The following is a 19,438-nucleotide window of genomic DNA, read 5'->3' on the forward strand; positions in this document are numbered from 1 at the left end:
ATCCGGCCCAAATTTTCAGAGACAACGAAACTGTTATGCTTTTTCAATATTCGGGATGTTACTTTGTTAGCTTCATCAGAACAAGGGTTCGCCTTTTTAAGCAGCCGCATCAAGTGAAGATTAACCTTAAACGTCTCACCAACATTTATAGTGTCATCTTTAGCTTCCCACTTTGATCGCGCGTAACATCGAGTGAGCTCATGCCTAACAGGTTTTACATGTTACCGCCCTTAATGACAGCTCTGCTATGAAAGACCAATGAGCGTTAATCGTAGATTGAAAATTTTATTCACGGTTGTGTTTACCTTCATGTAATGGGGTATCATTTTGTGGTATAAGAACTGACTCGTTGGAGAAAAGCTGTAGTTACATGTGTTCCTAAACATGAACACTTTGCGTAACAGTGTTTTAACTGTTGGGCTTTATGTGGATTTGGGCAATTCAAGGTAAAAGCACTCTTTGAATGGACGCACTTAAAAATTGTATATCCAACATTGCCATGTTATGCGCTCACTAAATCCGCTCAAGTCTCGAGTCTCCTTTTTCAGGCAAAATCGTGAACTCCACGACTTTATATAGCCATGGGAGCCCCTCTCCAGTAACATAATAAATCATTTTTTTGTTGTTTCTACAGGAGATTCGCAGTCAAGCGGCAGTTATTGTAGGCTCAGTTGATTTTCTTGGCAATCCCATGGGACTTATCAATGACGTGTCATCTGGCCTAGAAGGACTGGTGAAGAGAGGCAATGTTGGAGGACTGTTCAGGAATGTGGCCCATGGTGTGTCTGATAGCGCGGCTAAAGTAAGTCAAAGCATGCTAATACGAGGAGTGGTCGAACTATTGTACATAGGCAGGACCAACCGCTTCACTGTGTAGTTTTTAGTTTATCCCTCAAAACAAAAAAGGTACTAGAGGGTAAAAGTCCCTATCCTACGTCGGTGACTGGTAACACGAAACAGCTGATGCCGACGGTGAGTTCATTTTACCCCCTTCTATCCATCAGTGTTCTGTTTTAAAGCTACTTTTCGAGGCTACACGGAAAGGAAAAAAGTCCAAGGAAGGATTTAGCTCACTTCTGCAATCGAACTCGCGGAACCTCTCGCACAGAAGGCCGCACAGTAACCGGCTTTGCCAATCCTTGCTCGAAATCATTTTCTATCGAAATAAAGTGCCCTCCTTTCCAGTGTTTGATATCAGATACAACACTGTCTCATGTTTGATATAATTATTATTTTTCTCTTTTTTTAGATCACTGGGTCGTTGTCAGATGGCCTGTGGAATGCGTCTATGGACACAAAGTTCCAGGAGAGCCGTGACGCGATGAGAGCAGAGAGGTTTGGCAGTTCCAAGGATCATTTTGTAGCAGGCGTCAAGGGCCTTGGGATGGGTTTAGTCGGTGGACTCACCAGTATCGTAACACAGCCAATAGAGGGCGCTCATAACTCTGGCGTGTCGGTAAGTGCGCTTTCACATGTTATTCACGTGTCTTCCAGCATATCATCCGCTTGGGACAAAACCGCCATGCTGGAGAGAAAGCCAGTACGCACCGGGACAAGAGGAACAAAAGAATTTACTTATTTCACCAACTAGTTTGCTTTGTTTGTCTTCTCCCAGTGCGTCTTTTTCTCTCCAGCAGGGCGGTCTTGTTTTGTATACCATTTGAGTGACTACAATAGCTGCAAAAGGCCCATTATTGGATACAGGGTAAAGGCGAGATATTCTCTCTTTCAGGGCTTCATAACTGGTATCGGTAAAGGAATTGTGGGAACATTTGCCAAACCAACCGCGGGAGTCCTGGACTTTGCGTCGGGTGCAGCAGCCGCTGTCCGGGGTCAAGCGACACGTAGCTCCAGAAATTTCATGCCAAAACCTTCACGCTTGCGCAGAAACTGCTTTGGACCCAGTGGTGCCATCCCAAGATTCGCGGCGACTCATGCGGAAGGTCAAGAGATCATGCTGAAGCTTAATGAAGGCAATTTTAATGAAAAGTAAGACTTCGTTTCTTCTTCTTATTGTAAAAGGTGATGTTTTCAATATTTTGTGTTATTTATGTAGGGTAAAATCATTTTTTAAATGAAACTATATTGATGTTTCACCAGGTTCGTTCTGTCGGAGACTGTTCGGCGTGACAGGGAAGACCGGCTTAAGGCTATCGTTACTACAGAGGGTGTATACTTTGTCCGAGCACGTGGGACCCCCTCCCCGGAGTCAATTGTTCTGCTTGTGCGTTTTTCAGACCTTTACGTTTGTCAGCCTCTATCCACTGGTAAGATCCGTTTGTTAAAAATCTTAGTAATTTTTGCTAATAAGAGTTATAGGCATACAAAAAACGTTGATTCCAGGTATCTTAGCATTTAGCGCGGTCAGTGTAAAGTGAGGCTTACGTTGCTAATGCCTTTAATTTTGAAAACGGAGAGCCTTCATATGCGGCAATGCTCGAATGCACTGTGATTATAAAGAGCAGAGATGAATTGTAGCTTTCAACAGGCAAGCTTATATGCTCTTTTGTTAACGTGTTTAAGGGCTGGAACGATGCATAAATGAACAGACCCGCTTTTCTCTTACGAATTTGGCAATGGCTTTCATTGGCCGATAAAGTGTAGCAAAGTACTGGAATATCTGAAGTGTCCGGCTGCGTCAACTAAGTGTTTACTCGTTAAGGCCAAAAATACATATTCGTCCTTCCTACTGCTCCAATTGTCTCTTCGATTGGTCTTTTAATCAGATGTAGCATTATAATCCACGATACGACAGACGTTTTCGTGGGTAACCCCTCTTAGAATAGCTAGAAAATTCTTATTCGAGGGTGCTTCGCTTTCCTCGTGTGCACTTTGGTGGTTTTACCGAGTTGGCCTTGTTGTAGACCAATTATTGATGTTTTCGGCCCTGTATGCATCAATCTATGAAGTACTGCGGAAGATTGTAGAGCTATAACGCTTATCTCATTTCTTCTCTGCAAACTTCTCGTACGCTTCAAAGCGGCATGTGCGCACGCTAAGCCATGATCTAATTACCATTTTGTTTCTGTTGAAAGACGGAAAAAGTTACATCGAGCTGGTGATGAAAGCGGATAACAGCAGCGTACCAACACCGTCTAAAAACCCAAGCAAACGGCCTAGGGTCAGATGCGACCAGCAGAGTGTGGCGCAGAAGGTTTGTGCTAAGACAGATATCATGTTTATTTTGTCATGAGGGTGAAAAAAATCTCTGACAGGAATAACTGACCCATGATTTTCCAGAAAACAGGCGGGTGCCCTTATCGCAGTCGGTTCGCTAAATTCGATTCGACTCTGATTATTCAATAGGCGTACCTTGAGATCCAAAACTCGCACAACTTTTAGTTAGCGTATGGATCGTTACTGCATTCCTGCGTACAAAAGAAGCAACTCGAGGCTCACTTAGGATGACAAAATCAGCGATTTGTATGAAATTGCCCTCATAAACCTCGATCTCTTTTCATTGTGTGCGCTCACTAGAACTAAATGCGGGAGAGGTCTATTAAAATTTCTATTAGGATTTCGGATTTAAGAACTGAAATAAATAAATAATCGTCTTTATGTGTACAGCATTTTGCTCCCCTTACGTTGAGTTTTGGAGCTGGAAAAGTTTGATTAACTTTAAAATTATTTTTCGAACCCGAAATAGTTTAACTTTTCCAGTGAACTTTTCCTGTGCCGTTTTATGCACTGAGTTTTCGTTACAGCTTACACGTGTTTTGTTAATCAGGTGGCGCAGAAAATCAACTATGCCAAGAATCTTAATGATGAGGTACAACAGACGGTCAAAGTAGAACTCAAAGAACCTACAACTCCAGTTTAGAAGCTACTGATGTGCGCTCCCAGCGATGCCTGATCACTAACAAAAGAGGGCACAAAAGGGCGAATCTTATGGCAAAATGAGTGTCTTGCAAGGTTAAGTTGTTGCAAAACCGACTCTTTGATGCATAAGGAAGGGTATGATCCGATCAGCCATCAGTCATCGGGTGGACTCTTAAGCCTAGATCGAACAAGTTGATTCGATCAGGGGCTAATATCGTTAAACAAGGGCGCGAGAAAGAGAGCTTTGGAACGGCATATCTTGAACATGCATAGCTCGTGCCGGTCATCCATCAGACAAGTTCGATTGGAATGGACTAAAAGGGGGTTATTAAAACCTCGGTTCCGCGTATCCAATTTACTTTTTGCACGAAATTGGGACAAACTGCCAGTTAATTTCAAAGCTATATCCCTGAATGGACATTCTAAGCTATATTTTAATAGCTGAACCTTGTTTAGCTTTGGTTTAATAACATATTTACGCATTGAAGCAGCAATGGGCAGGGAATTTTTTTTAGATAAATTAAGAAGTCTGCATTTATCCCTTTGTCGATAGCTAACGTTATATTTTACGAACCTGTGCACGGAAAGTTCGATTACGTTTTTTGGCGAGAAAAAATTATAATTTATGATAGGGATGGAAAGGTTTTTCTTTCAAAAATTGCGATTTAGAAATAACCGTAGGCCACTAGCAGCTGCTTTTCAACCAGTCGAGCGCGAAAGCTATTTAATCCGTGAGAGCGCACGAACAAGGAAGAGGTGAAAGCAGTCATGAGGGACTGATGACAGTCTAAAATTATGAATAATTATTAGGACTTTCCAGTTTGTTGATTTGTATTATAAGGAAAAGAAATTATTTATTGTTAATCCCAACTTTCGATCAGACGCTTTGTGTACTTTTTCAGTATCATTTCCGACTTGGATTGACCAAGGGCTTCGTTTGGTTTCAACAGACAGTAATTGCTGGTATCTTTAAATTTGTTTTCTCATTGTAGATCCCATGCTGAAATCTTTTAAAGAGATTTGATACCTTGTCTCATGATTGAAAATGAATAATGTCCAAAAGAGAATGTTGTTTTGACTATCGTCATGTGATCTGCATTGTAGCCTGCGTACAGAGCCCCCTCCCGTCAAGAAATTTCGGAGAAGGGGCCCTTCTCCGATTTTTCCTGAGGGCAAGGGGCTCTGTACACCGGCTATCCGCATTGTGGAAACGAAACGCGAGGCCTGTTACTGTGTTCTTTGCCATTTGCAGCATGTTATTCACGTGGTACCAAACTGCCATGCTGTACTGAGAGCAGGAGATGCACTGGAACAAGACATGAAACAAAGGAAACTACTTTTTCTAAACGATTTCAGCCGTTTGACAGTTTGTCTCAGTGCTTCTTTCCAACATAGCGGTTCTTCTTACCACGTGAATGACTACAATCAGGGACAAAAGTAATTGACGCCCTTGTCTAAAACGGGTGCTTTTATCAACAATTTCATTCATTTCATTCTGTTTTACGCCGTAAATCCCCCCAGCCCCGAATCAATGTTGTGTGTGGTTAAAGACAGACGTGTGGGTCTACAAAATAACTTTAGGAGAGGGGAGGGGGTACACAGGGGGGAGGGATAGGTACAACACTTCTGTCCCTCATTGTAGCTGCAAAATGTCTATTACATGGATAAAGGGGCAGCCTAGTCTATTCCAAGACATGATGACAAGATAGGACACTGATTGTAGACTTAGATATGTTTGCGTTAGCCTTGATCTATCACCTGGTTCCGTCACACAATTGTCCCTGTTAAGGGTTTGCTAATATTTTCAGAGCACTTGGGGAATATAAATATTTTTCTTAGAGGAAAATGCATTATCATTCTTTTGGAAGCCTCTATTTTATAATTGTTTAGAATTTATCATATGAGATATGAATTGCCCAGGTTGTATATTTTACTATGGAGTTTTAGAATAAAGAAGTATGAAAAAATAAAAGCCGCGACTCCCTTCCTCTCCGACTTAGTTTTTGCATACTATCTTTTTAGAAGCATAGAGGAATATAATTTGTCAAAGAAAAACCTGGATATAGGTGCTGCCTTGCTTTTGATATCATCTGACTGCCGTAATTGTAAATCAACGTCCTTTGGGTTTAAAAAATGCAACGCTCGATGTAGTTTGAGTTCCCGGTGTATCCAGGGTCTTCATCTTTTTAGCAGGCAACTCCTAGTTTGAATATTGCATAGTCCCCTGGCTTACACAATCCAGCATCCCAGTCATAAGCTCCCGTGCAATGGAAGATTTGTGCCTGCTACCCAGTAAAATTGACAATAGAGAGATTGGGGTCACGTTTACGGCAAACGGCAAACGTCAGATAAAAGTTGAGAATTTCTCAGAACAAAAAAAAGTACATAAAAACCGTCCAGAACGATCCTTATGGGCAAAACTGGCGTGAGAAATGATAAACAGTAAACAACAATTAAGGGAAAAACTTAGTCGCGTTGTACAAATTAACCTTTGTCGTTTGACATAAAAGTGAATCTTAAGGTCATTAATGCTATTCTTGTTGTAACGAGCATCGCCACAGTGGCAGAAGTTATCATGACTGGAGACGAATTATCGGTCTAGACGGATAATCCGTCTCTAGTATAAATTCGGCCAGTGTAAACGCCTGCCTTCTTGTTGCACGAGGAACTTTATTATTGTGAAGCGCCGTCTGTCAAAAAGGCAAAGCAGAAGAAAAAAATCTTTTTTTTAAATTTCTTTTCAGTTCTTGGTTAATTTTTTTACACAAGGGTCCTTTGAAACCTTATTAAGTTAAACCTGACCAATACCCACACAAATTCCGCTCTTAAAATTGGATCAAAACGAAAACGCATACATATCGTATATGTTGGGGTGGATTTCTACGGTTGGGTAAATTTCGCGTGCTTACGCGCGTACAGTCGACTCCCGATTACTCGAACCAAAATCTATTTCCCCTGGATTTACTTCATACATTTACTATAATTTTACCCTCGATACCTCGACCCTTTCGCTAACTCGAAATAATTTTTGTTTCCCTTCAGATTCGATCAGATCATTTCTATATAATTTTACCCTCGATAACTAGAACCATGTTTTAACCGCGTGACAAGTTGATCGAAAAAGAAGAAAAGCGTGTGCTGCAGTCCGAGACATTGAATTTAATACTTCAAAACAACTGTATATTCTTTGTCTTTACTTTTTGGTCATCAGCCCACTTCAACTACAGTGTCCATCCCTGTAAATTAATAGAGCTTTGTTGCCTAATTCGTTATTTCCTTATTTTCAGCCACTTGCTTCGAAATTCCGTAACTCGAACCTTTTTTAGATTTCCTTTGAAGGTTAGGTTATAGGGAGTCTACTGCAAATATTACGTGCGTAAATAAAATAGAGGCAATGTATGGAAGGTCGCGCGTAAACGAAAAAGTTGAACCTTGCGCAACTTTAACTTTTCTCACGGCCTTTCATAAATAGCCTCTTTTTTATTTAAGCGCGTAAAATTTACGTGCGTACGAACGTGAAAATTATGCGCCAGTAGAAATCCACCTTTAGTCTGGACGGTCGAAAACGCATCAAAATGAAAACGGTGACTGAAAATATCGCAGGCGCGATTGTTTCTAGCATGCGCATAGAGTTCACCTTAGGTCACAACGCGCAATTCTATCCTTTTCGAACGTTTTAGTGCGAACGCTAATCGATTCATGCGTTTTCAAAGACTACGTAAACGCATACTTTTGAAAACGAATTAGTGTGGACAGGGCCTTAGAAGCTTCTTTGAAAAAGAGTATAATACATCTTATCAAAACTGAATTATTGAATAATGCAATTCTAGAGCTCAGATTGGCTTAGCCATCATCGTATATGAGACATTACACCATGCTCTCCAAATATGGTAACCGTACGCGTCTGCTCAAAATTATAAACAATCTGAAAATCGGTTGTTTTTACATATAAAGTGGGGAAGAATTCTCGATATTTTGCGGGCGTTTTTAATAAAAAAATTATTCCACTTGCGGTTGTTGGATATGAGATGATTTTAGCCAACTCGGCGCTACGCTCTTCGCTGGTTATCTACCATCTCAAAACCAACGCGCACTCGTGGAATTATTGTTAATTATATGTGGGTGTCACCCTTTCAAAATTGCAGGTGGTAAATATAACTACATCAAGCAACAAATTTATAAATATTTCTTTTAGAGTAATACAAACTGAAATTTTCAACCGAGAACCGTGAGTAGCTCCCGTAATCTCTGATTTACCATTTTCGGGCTTTTCTGTCCTTTGTCCATACCAGGGTTAAGCAGCTTAGTACACATCCTCGGGGACCCAGAGGCAGCTAGTCGGGACGACAGAATGTTCGTGATGAAAGTTTAGTCGTCGTGATCTTACAGTAAACTTTCCCCACAAGCATTCTATCGTCCAGACTAGCTGCTCCTGGGTCCCCGAGGATGCTTGCTACAAGACAGAAACTACATTTCGACCACGACAACGGCAACTGCCGTTCACACTCACTCACCCGACTGAAACCGTGCATCACGCTTCATGGTAGATAAATTTGTTACTCTGCGCGACTACGAGGTGAAATTCGGTGATCTTTTCTAACGTGATGAATTGGAACACACATGAAAAAGATGGCGATATTTTTTTCTCTTTCCGTGCCTCCCTAAGAATTCGACTCCAGAAATTACCGAAAATATCCGTGGTGGAGTTGGAATAATAGCCACAAAGCTTTAAAAATATTAAATTCAGTTAATTTGGTTATTCTCGCTGCCATCGCCGTTGCTTGGGATCCCTATAAGGACTAAGAGCTACTCCAGATCCATAAGCCAAAATCGCCTTTGTCATGATTATTCCTCCTTTAGCGTTTCATTGAGTCTGAAAAAGGAGAGGCGATCGATTAGACAGAACAAAAAGTTATTATTATTATTGTTTTGGTTTTTAATGATGGATCTCTTGTTATGGATAAATCTATTACGGAGAAGGGTGATTACAAGGGTGACGAAGTGGTGAAACCCGTTGTCCTGCCGTCATCGTGCTTGGGTCCGACTCCAAAAAATCGGCCCTTCCGGCCCTATATGTGGGTTGCACTTTTTGAGTTTACTCAGGATTTCCCCTCTCCACATTATATAGAGAATATTGCATAGCAGCGCGAGGATACAAAGTTTCTCTTCGAGTGTTTTAAATTAGTTTTCAACACGAGAAGACAAATTTCGTATCCTTAGCTCAAGCGGCCATGTAATGTTTTCTTTATTATATAATCACACTTGAAATACCAAATATTCTCACTTTCGAGATTTATTTAACCATAACAAAGGTGTTCTTTTCACGTGTGAGGATATTATGTTATTGCGCGAAATTTCACCTAGTATTTTATTAGTGTTCATAAAATAGAATTCCATCCGGAATGGTAGACGAAGAATTGGTGGTGTGCTGGCACTATATCGTCTTCATTAATTAATTAAATAATTAATTTCATGTATGCTCATCCTTGACCTTGGTAATCAAAGTCGAAAGCTACAAAACCAGAATTTATTTTTTCAAATTAATTAGTATAGGTAATAGCATGATTATTAGTGATATTTGCCATAAATACCACGAGTGATATTTCAAAATTGTTATACGTAATTTCACAAGCCGTTAGGCGAGTGAAATTTGAGCCAATTTTGAAATATCACGAGTGGTATTTATGCTAAATATCACGTACAAATCATGCTATTTATATTTGTTTATACTACTACCCGCAAAAGGTTGTAATTTTCACATGTAGGTATTTCAAATTAAGCTGAAATACCACTGCTCTAAGCCAATCAAATTGTAGAAATTTTTCATGTAGTAGTATAAATTAAGGCATTTATTCAAATATTTGAAAATTGATCAATAAAATATTAACAGTGCAGAGAAAAATGATGAACATGCATATACAAAATAAATAAAGAATGTAACATTTTGTACTACTTAGTATCTAAACGTTATCTGCATTTTAAAACGCTAACAGTTTTCTAGTATTTACCATTTACGAATCGTTAATAAAAGTAGTAGCAATTTCCACTACAAACGTAAAGAAATTACTCTATCCTATAAACTGCCAAAGAACCTAGAAAATTGCACGTGCGGCACGGGGAATATATTTACAAAACAGTACCACTACTTACTTTTTTGGGGTGAGTTCAGTTCGAGGTTTCTTGCTGAAACGTCTGGTCATGGGCATTAGGATTGTTGGGTAAAGAATGAACCAGCACAACAACACGACAGGTCCCATATAATACAAGGATAACCAAACCTAAAGTAATTACATTAAATAATTAAGATTCCTACAAAAATAACAACAACAAACAGCCATTATGAGGCCATTTTCCGAGTTTCAAAAACTCTCACTTTCAAAGCAAGAATAAATACAAAACCTTTATTGTGAAAATGAGTTTTATTTGCATGAGCATAAAAAAAACATTACTTATCAATGGCTTTGCACTTAGCCTCGCTTTGAAACCTAGGCTTGAGGCGATTCGGAAATAGCCCATTGCGTCCAAAATACCCGATAATATTCTTTGTTTTCTCTCCAAAATTTTGCTAATCAGTTGTTTTCAATTTCTCTTGGAAGACAATGCTTATGTAAAATTTTAGCAAATCCTAGAAAGAATGTTCAGCTAGTTAATCGCCCTAGTGAAAACACAACCAGAGGCTGGAGATCCTCTGGACCGGCTCGAGCTATTTGTCGTACTTGTATTGGGGAATCCTCTCGCAGAAGTACACTCCCTCGAAAAGTTTCTAAGATATAAGAAAAACATTACCTTGTGAGTGTAATCCAATCTCCTCAGCAGAAACGGGATCAGAAAGAATGCGACACCCGTGAGTCTTACACAAACACCAAAAAGGATTATTGGTATTCTAATAGCCAACGGGAAAGATGAAAATGGTCTTTGAACAACACGGCGGCAAAGACCTAAAAGCTAATGAAATACAACAGATGATCAATAAAAGTTAATGGTTATTCCTCACCGTTTGGATTACTGTTAAACAGAAATCTCGTTTAATTTTAAAAATACCGAACTCCATCACAAAACAGTGAATTTTACGGGGTGTCCTAGTACACGATCTTGCTAGATATCATTGTACATGAAAGTGCTTATAAGGATACAGTACAGCTCCCCCTGCCCCCCTCCTCCCCCCTACCCCTTCGCAGATCAAAATGGCATCTATAAGGATAGCTGGCCTTCATAAAGCACATCTGAAATTTTCAAGAATTGTATCATCTCCTCTCCACATATGCGAGCACTCCACTGATCCAAGAAGTTTTTCATTATGTCAAAAAAAGTTTTAATTAAATTGGTTGCCGCCATCTTAGGAAGCCTATAGCGTAGTTAATTCTGGTATCTTAATTGGCATTACGAGATTTGAAGAGCGGTTCCCACATAATCATTGGGCAAACAGTTTTGCAATGTATTTATGTAGCAATTCTATTGTTATGCGACCATTTTAAAAAAATAGCATCGACCACAGGTGATGGCACCAGTGATCCCTTGTCATCCCCAGTCATTCCAGTCATCCCTAGTCATCCCTGGTCATCCTAGTCTTCCTAGTCCTTCTAGTCATCCTTAGTCATCAGTAGTCATCCCTAGTCATTCCAGCCATCCCCAGTCAACCCTAGTCATCCCTAGTCATCTCAGTCATCCCTAGCCATGCCTAGTCATCCCTAGTCATCCCAGTCATCCTTAGTCATCCCAAGTCACCCCAGTCATCTTACTTATCCCTAGTCATCCCTCGTCATCCCAGTCATCCCTTGTCACCCTTGGTCAACCCTAGTTATCTCAGTCATCCCTAGTCACCCTTAGTCATCCCTAGACATCCAATTCATCCCTAGTCATCCCTAGTGATCGATACTCATCCCTACTCATCACTAATCATCCCTAGTCATCCCAGTCATAGATAGTCATCTCAGTCATCCCTACTCATCCCAGTCATCCTTAGTCATCCCTAGCCATCCCTAGTCATCCCTTTCATCCTAGTGATCCTTACTCATCCCAAGTCATCTCTAGTCATCGCATTCATCCCTAGTCATCCCCAGTCATCCTCAATCATGCCTAGTCATCCAAGTCATCCCTAGTCGTCCCTAGTTACCCTTAGTCATCTTAGTCATCCCTAGCCATCCCTAGTCATTCCAGTCATCCTAGTCATCCCTAGTCATCCCTACTCATCCCTACTCATCCCAGTCATCCCTAGTCATCCTTAATCTTCCCTAGTCATCTGCGTCATCCCTAGTCATCCTTAGTCATCCCTAGTCACCTCTAGTCATCCCAGTCATCCCTAGTAATCCCTAGTCATCCCTAGTCATCCCTAGTCATCCTTAGTCATCCCAGTAATAGCTCGCCATGCCTAGCCATCACAGTCATCCCTAGTCATCCCTAGTTACCCTTAGTCATCTTAGTCATCCCTAGTCATCCCTGTCATCCCTAGTGATCTCTAGTCATCCCAGTCATCCTAGTCATCCCTAGTCATCCCTAATCATCCCTACTCATCCCAGTCATCCCTAGTCATCCTTAATCATCCCTAGTCATCTGCGTCATCCCTAGTCATCCTTAGTCATCCCTAGTAACCCCTAGTCATCCCAGTCATCCCTACTAATCCCTAGTCATCCCTAGTCATCCCTTGTCATCCCAGTCATCCTAGTCATCCCTGGTCACCCTTGGTCATTCCTAGTTATCTCAGTCATCCCTAGTCATCCCAGTCATCCATAGTCATCCCAAGTCATCTCTAGTCATCCCATTCATCCCTAGTCATCCCCAGTCATCCTTAATAATCCCTAGTCATCCCAGTCTTCCCTAGTCATCCCTAATTACCCTTAGTCATCTTAGTCATCCCTAGACATCCCTGTCATCCCTGGTGATCCCTAGTCATCCCAGTCATCCTAGTCATCCCTAGTCATCCTTAGTCATCCCTACTCATCCCAGTCATCCCTAGTCATCTGCATCATCACTAGTCCTTCTAAGTCATCCCTAGTCACCCCTAGTCATCCCAGTCATCCCTAGTCATCCCTACTCATCCCTACTCATCCTTAGTCATCCCAGTCATCCCTAGCCATGCCTAGTCATCCCTAGTCATCCCAGTCATCCTTAGTCATCCCAAGTCATCCCAGTCATCCCTTGTCACCCTTGGTCATCCCTAGTTATCTCAGTCATCCCTAGTCAGCCTTAGTCATCCCTAAGCATCCCTAGTCATCCCACTCATCCCTAGTCATCCCCAGTCATCCTTAAACATCCCTAGTCATCCCAGTCATCCCTAGTCATTCCTAGTTACCCTAAGTCGTCTTAGTCATCCCTAGTCATCCCTAGTCATCCTAGTCATCCTAGTCAACCCAAGTCATCCCTAGTTATCCCTACTCATCCCAGTCATCCCCAGTCATCCTTAATCATCCCTACTCATCCCAGTCATCCCTAATTATCCCTAGTTACCCTTAGTCATCTTAGTCATCCCTAGTCATCCCTGTCATCCCTAGTCATCCCTTGTCATCCCAGTCATCCTAGTCATCCCTGGACATCAATAGTTATCCCTACTCATCCCAGTCATCCCTAGTCATCCTTAATCTTCCCTAGTCATCTGCGTCATAACTAGTCATCCTTAGTCATCCCTAGTCACCTCTAGTCATCCCAGTTATCCCTAGTAATCCCTACTCATCCCTACTCATCCCTAGTCATCCTTAGTCATCCCTGTCATCCCTAGCCATGCCTAGTCATCCCAGTCATCCCTAGTCATCCTTAATCATCCCTAGTCATCTGCGTCATCCCTAGTCATCCTTAGTCATCCCTAGTAACCCCTAGTCATCCCAGTCATCCCTACTAATCCCTAGTCATCCCTAGTAATCCCTTGTCATCCCAGTCATCCTAGTCATCCCTGGTCACCCTTGGTCATTCCTAGTTATCTCAGTCATCCCTAGTCATCCCAGTCATCCATAGTCATCCCAAGTCATCTCTAGTCATCCCATTCATCCCTAGTCATCCCCAGTCATCCTTAATAATCCCTAGTCATCCCAGTCTTCCCTAGTCATCCCTAATTACCCTTAGTCATCTTAGTCATCCCTAGACATCCCTGTCATCCCTGGTGATCCCTAGTCATCCCAGTCATCCTAGTCATCCCTAGTCATCCTTAGTCATCCCTACTCATCCCAGTCATCCCTAGTCATCTGCATCATCACTAGTCCTTCTAAGTCATCCCTAGTCACCCCTAGTCATCCCAGTCATCCCTAGTCATCCCTACTCATCCCTACTCATCCTTAGTCATCCCAGTCATCCCTAGCCATGCCTAGTCATCCCTAGTCATCCCAGTCATCCTTAGTCATCCCAAGTCATCCCAGTCATCCCTTGTCACCCTTGGTCATCCCTAGTTATCTCAGTCATCCCTAGTCAGCCTTAGTCATCCCTAAGCATCCCTAGTCATCCCATTCATCCCTAGTCATCCCCAGTCATCCTTAAACATCCCTAGTCATCCCAGTCATCCCTAGTCATTCCTAGTTACCCTAAGTCATCTTAGTCATCCCTAGTCATCCCTAGTCATCCTAGTCATCCTAGTCAACCCAAGTCATCCCTAGTTATCCCTACTCATCCCAGTCATCCCCAGTCATCCTTAATCATCCCTACTCATCCCAGTCATCCCTAATTATCCCTAGTTACCCTTAGTCATCTTAGTCATCCCTAGTCATCCCTGTCATCCCTAGTCATCCCTTGTCATCCCAGTCATCCTAGTCATCCCTGGACATCAATAGTTATCCCTACTCATCCCAGTCATCCCTAGTCATCCTTAATCTTCCCTAGTCATCTGCGTCATCCCTAGTCATCCTTAGTCATCCCTAGTCACCTCTAGTCATCCCAGTTATCCCTAGTAATCCCTACTCATCCCTACTCATCCCTAGTCATCCTTAGTCATCCCTGTCATCCCTAGCCATGCCTAGTCATCCCAGTCATCCCTAGTCATCCCTAGTTACCCTTAGTCATCTTAGTCATCCCTAGTCATCCCTGTCATCCCTAGTGATCCCTAGTCATCCCAGTCATCCTAGTCATCCCTAGTCATCCCTAGTCATCCCTAGTCATCCCTACTCATCCCAGTCATCCCTAGTCATCCTTAATCATCCCGAGTCATCTGCCTCATCCATAGTCATCCTTAGTCATCCCTAGTCACCCCTAGTCATCCCAGTCATCCCTACTAATCCCTAGTCATCCCTAGTCATCCCTAGTCATCCCAGTCATCCTAGTCATCCCTGGTCATCCCTAGTTATCCCTACTCATCCCAGTCATCCCTAGTCATCCTTAATCATCCCTAGTCATCTGCCACATCCCTAGTCATCCTTAGTCATCCCTAGTCACCCCTAGTCATCCCAGTCATCCCTACTAATCCCTAGTCATCCCTAGTCATCCCAGTCATCCTAGTCATCCCTGGTCATCCCTAGTTATCCCTACTCATCCCAGTCATCCCTAGTCATCCTTAATCATCCCTAGTCATCTGCGTCATTATAAGTCATCCCTAGTCACCCCTAGTCATCCCAGTCATTCCTAGTCATCCCTACTCATCCCTACTCATCTTTAGTCGTCCCAGTCATCCCTAGCCATGCCTAGTCATCCCTAGTCATCCCAGTTATCCTTAGTTATCCCAAGTCGTCACAGTCATCCTACTTATCCCTAGTCATCCCTTGTAATCCCAGTCATCCCTTGTCACCATTGGTCATCCCTAGTTTATTCAGTCATCCTTAGTCAGCCTTTGTCATCCCCAAGCATTTCTAGACATTCCATTCATCCCTAGTCATCCCCAGTCATCCTTAATAATCCCTAGTCATCCCAGTAATCCCTACTCATCCCTAATTACCCTTAGTCATCTTAGACATCCCTAGTCATCCCTGTCATCCCTTGTCATCCCTAGTCATCCCAGTCATCCCCAGTTACCCTTAGTCATCTTAGTCATCTCTAGTCATCCCTGTCATCCCTAGTCATCCCTAGTCATCCCAGTCATCCTACTTATCCCTAGTCATCCCTCGTCATCCCAGTCATCCCTTGTCACCCTTGGTCATCCCTAATCATCCCTAGTCATCCTTAATCATCCCTAGTCATCTGCGTCATCCCTACTCATTCTAAGTCATCCCTAGTCACTCTTTGTCATCCCAGTCATCCCTAGTCATCCCTACTCATCCCTACTCATCCCAGTTATCCCTAGTCATCCTTTATCATCCCTACTCATCTGCATCATCCCTAGTCATTCTAAGTCATCCCTAGTCACCCCTAGTCATCCCAGTCATCCCCAGTCATCCGTACTCATCCCTACTCATCTTTAGTCATCCCAGTCATCCTTAGCTATGCCTAGTCATCCCCAGTCATCCCAGTCATTCTTAGTCATCCCAAGTTATCCCAGTCATCCTACTTATCCCTAGTCATCCCTTGTAATCCCAGTCATCCCTTGTCACCATTGGTCATCCCTAGTTTATTCAGTCATCCTTAGTCAGCCTTTGTCATCCCCAAGCATTTCTAGACATTCCATTCATCCCTAGTCATCCCCAGTCATCCTTAATAATCCCTAGTCATCCCAGTAATCCCTATTCATCCCTAATTACCCTTAGTCATCTTAGACATCCCTAGTCATCCCTGTCATCCCTTGTCATCCCTAGTCATCCCAGTCATCCTACTTATCCCTAGTCATCCCTCGTCATCCCAGTCATCCCTTGTCACCCTTGGTCATCCCTAATCATCCCTAGTCATCCTTAATCATCCCTAGTCATCTGCGTCATCCCTACTCATTCTAAGTCATCCCTAGTCACTCTTTGTCATCCCAGTCATCCCTAGTCATCCCTACTCATCCCTACTCATCCCAGTTATCCCTAGTCATCCTTTATCATCCCTACTCATCTGCATCATCCCTAGTCATTCTAAGTCATCCCTAGTCACCCCTAGTCATCCCAGTCATCCCCAGTCATCCGTACTCATCCCTACTCATCTTTAGTCATCCCAGTCATCCTTAGCTATGCCTAGTCATCCCCAGTCATCCCAGTCATTCTTAGTCATCCCAAGTTATCCCAGTCATCCTACTTATCCCTAGTCATCCCTCGTCATCCCAGTCATCCCTTGTCACCCTTGGTCATCCCTAGTTATCTCAGTCATCCCTGGTCAGCCTTAGTCATCGCTAAGCATCTCTAGCCACCACATTCATCTCTAGTCATCCCTACTCATTCCAGTCATCCCTAGTCACCCTTAGTCATCCCTAGTCATCAAAGTCATCCCTAGTCATCCCCTACTCATCTCTAGTCATCCCTAGTCATCCTTAGTCATCGTAGTCATCCCTGGTCATCCCAGTCATCCCTAGTTATCCTTTGTCATGTCAGTAATCCCTAGTCATCCCTGTCATCCTTAGTCATCCCTAGTCATCCCAGTCATCCCTTGTCACCCTTGGTCATCCCTAGTTATCTCAGTCATCATTAGTTACCCTTAGTCATCCCTTAGTATCCCTAGTCATCCCATTCATCCCTAGTCATCCCCAGTCATCCTTAATCATCCCTAGTCATCCCAGTCATCCCCAGTTACCCTTAGTCATCTTAGTCATCTCTAGTCATCCCTGTCATCCCTAGTCATCCCTAGTCATCCCAGTCATCCTACTTATCCCTAGTCATCCCTCGTCATCCCAGTCATCCCTTGTCACCCTTGGTCATCCCTAGTTATCTCAGTCATCCTTAGTCATCCCTAGTCATCCCTAGTCATCCCACTCATCCTAGTGATCCTATACTAATCCCAAGTCATCTCTAGTCATCCCATTCATCCCTAGTCATCCCCAGTCATCCTTAATCATCCCTAGTCATCCCAGTCATCCCTAGTCATCCCTAATTACCCTTAGTCATCTTAGTCATCCCTAGTCATCCCTGTCATCCCTTGTCATCCCTAGTCATCCCAGTCATCCTAGTCATCCCTAGTCATCCCTACTCATCCCAGTTATCCCTAGTCATCCTTAATCATCCCTAGTCATCTGCATCATCCCTAGTCATTCTAAGTCATCCCTAGTCACCCTTAGTCATCCCAGTCATCCCTAGTCATCCCTACTCATCCCTACTCATCCTTAGTCATCCAAGTCATCCTTAGCTATGCCTAGTCATCCCTAGTCATCCCAGTCATTCTTAGTCATCCCAAGTCATCCCAGTCATCCTACTTATCCCTAGTCATCCCTCGTCATCCCAGTCATCCCTTGTCACCCTTGGTCATCCCTAGTTATCTCAGTCATCCCTAGTCAGCCTTAGTCATCCCTAAGCATCCCTAGTCATCCCATTCATCCCTAATCATCCCCAGTCATCCTTAATCATCCCTAGTCATCCCAGTACTCCCTAGTCATTCCTACTTACCCTTAGTCGTCTTAGTCATCCCTAGTCATCCCTAGTTATCCCTACTCATCCCAGTCATCCCCAGTCATCCTTAATCATCCCTAGTCATCCCAGTCATCCCTAGTCATCCCTAGTTACCCTTAGTCATCTTAGTCATCCCTAGTCATCCCTGTCATCCATAGTCATCCCAGTCATCCTAGTCATCCCTAGTCATCCCTAGTTATCCCTACTCATTCCAGTCATCCCTAGTCATCCTTAATCATCCCTAGTCATCTGCGTCATCCCTTGTCATCCTTAGTCATCCCTAGTCACCTCTAGTCATCCCAGTCATCCCTAGTAATCCCTAGTCATCCCTACTCATCCCTAGTCATCCTTAGTCATCCCAGTCATCCCTAGCCATGCCTAGTCATCCCAGTCATCCTTAGTCATCCCAAGTCATTCCAGTCATCCTACTTATCCCTAGTCATCCCTCGTCATCCCAGTCATCCCTTATCACCCTTGGTCATCCGTAGTCACCCTTAGTCATCCCTAAGCATCTCTAGTCATCCCATTCATCCCTAGTCATCCCTAGTCATCCCTACTCACCCCTACTCATCACTATCATCCCTAGTCATCCCAGTCATAGCTACTCATCCCTAGTCATCCCAGTGATCCTTGGTCATCTCTAGTCATCCCTGTCATCCCTAGTCATCCTTAGCCATCCATAGTCATCCCTAGTCATCCCAGTCATTCCTAGTTATTCCTAGTCATTCCTAGTCATCCCATCCATCCCATCCATCCCTAGTCATCCCAGTCATCCCTAGTCATCAAAGTCATCCCTAGTCATCCCTAGTCATCCCTACTCATGCCTAGTCATCCTTAGTCATCCATAGTCATTCCTAGTCATCCCAGTCATCCCTAGTCATCTCTAGTCATCCCTACTCATCCCTAGTCATCCTTAGTCATCCTAGTTATCCCTTGTCATCCCTAGTCATCCCAAGTCATATCAGTCTTCTCTAGTTATCCCTAGTCATCCCTAGTCATCCCTAGTCATCCCTGGCATCCTTAGTCATCCCTAGTCATTCCTTGTCATCCCAGTCATCCTACTCATCCCAGTCATCCCTAGTCATCCTTAGTCATCCCTAGTCATCAAAGTCATCCCTAGTCATCCCTAGGCATCCCTAGTCATCCCTACTTATCCCTAGTCATCCTTAGTCATCCATAGTCATTCCTAGTCATTCCAGTCACCCCTAGTCATCTCTAGTCATCCCTACTCATCCCTAGTCATCCCATTGATCCTTAGTCAT

The 19,438-nt window shown here is 43.1% G+C and overlaps 2 protein-coding genes across 2 annotated transcripts in view; one reads left to right on the forward strand and one right to left on the reverse strand.

Annotated features, from left to right (window-relative positions):
- LOC140948189 (intermembrane lipid transfer protein VPS13D-like) overlaps positions 1–5,791 on the forward strand; it is a 76,012-nt gene extending 70,221 nt beyond the window's left edge. The window contains exons 71-76 of the mRNA XM_073397414.1: positions 635–802; positions 1,250–1,456; positions 1,733–1,989; positions 2,101–2,267; positions 3,036–3,154; positions 3,728–5,791. Of these exons, the coding sequence (XP_073253515.1) occupies positions 635–802; positions 1,250–1,456; positions 1,733–1,989; positions 2,101–2,267; positions 3,036–3,154; positions 3,728–3,820 (1,011 nt within the window). The 3' untranslated portion in view covers positions 3,821–5,791. The remainder of the gene's footprint in view (positions 1–634; positions 803–1,249; positions 1,457–1,732; positions 1,990–2,100; positions 2,268–3,035; positions 3,155–3,727) is intronic.
- Positions 5,792–6,387: 596 nt separating this feature from the next.
- The window catches only part of LOC140948201 (lysophospholipid acyltransferase 5-like), a 32,879-nt gene continuing 19,828 nt past the window's right edge, over positions 6,388–19,438 (reverse strand). Inside the window, exons 15-17 of the mRNA XM_073397423.1 lie at positions 10,606–10,764; positions 9,970–10,097; positions 6,388–8,692 (exon numbers count right to left, since the gene is read on the reverse strand). Of these exons, the coding sequence (XP_073253524.1) occupies positions 8,665–8,692; positions 9,970–10,097; positions 10,606–10,764 (315 nt within the window). The 3' untranslated portion in view covers positions 6,388–8,664. The remainder of the gene's footprint in view (positions 8,693–9,969; positions 10,098–10,605; positions 10,765–19,438) is intronic.

The sequence above is a fragment of the Porites lutea genome, chromosome 1 (assembly GCF_958299795.1).
Source record: "Porites lutea chromosome 1, jaPorLute2.1, whole genome shotgun sequence".
NCBI lineage: Eukaryota > Metazoa > Cnidaria > Anthozoa > Scleractinia > Poritidae > Porites > Porites lutea.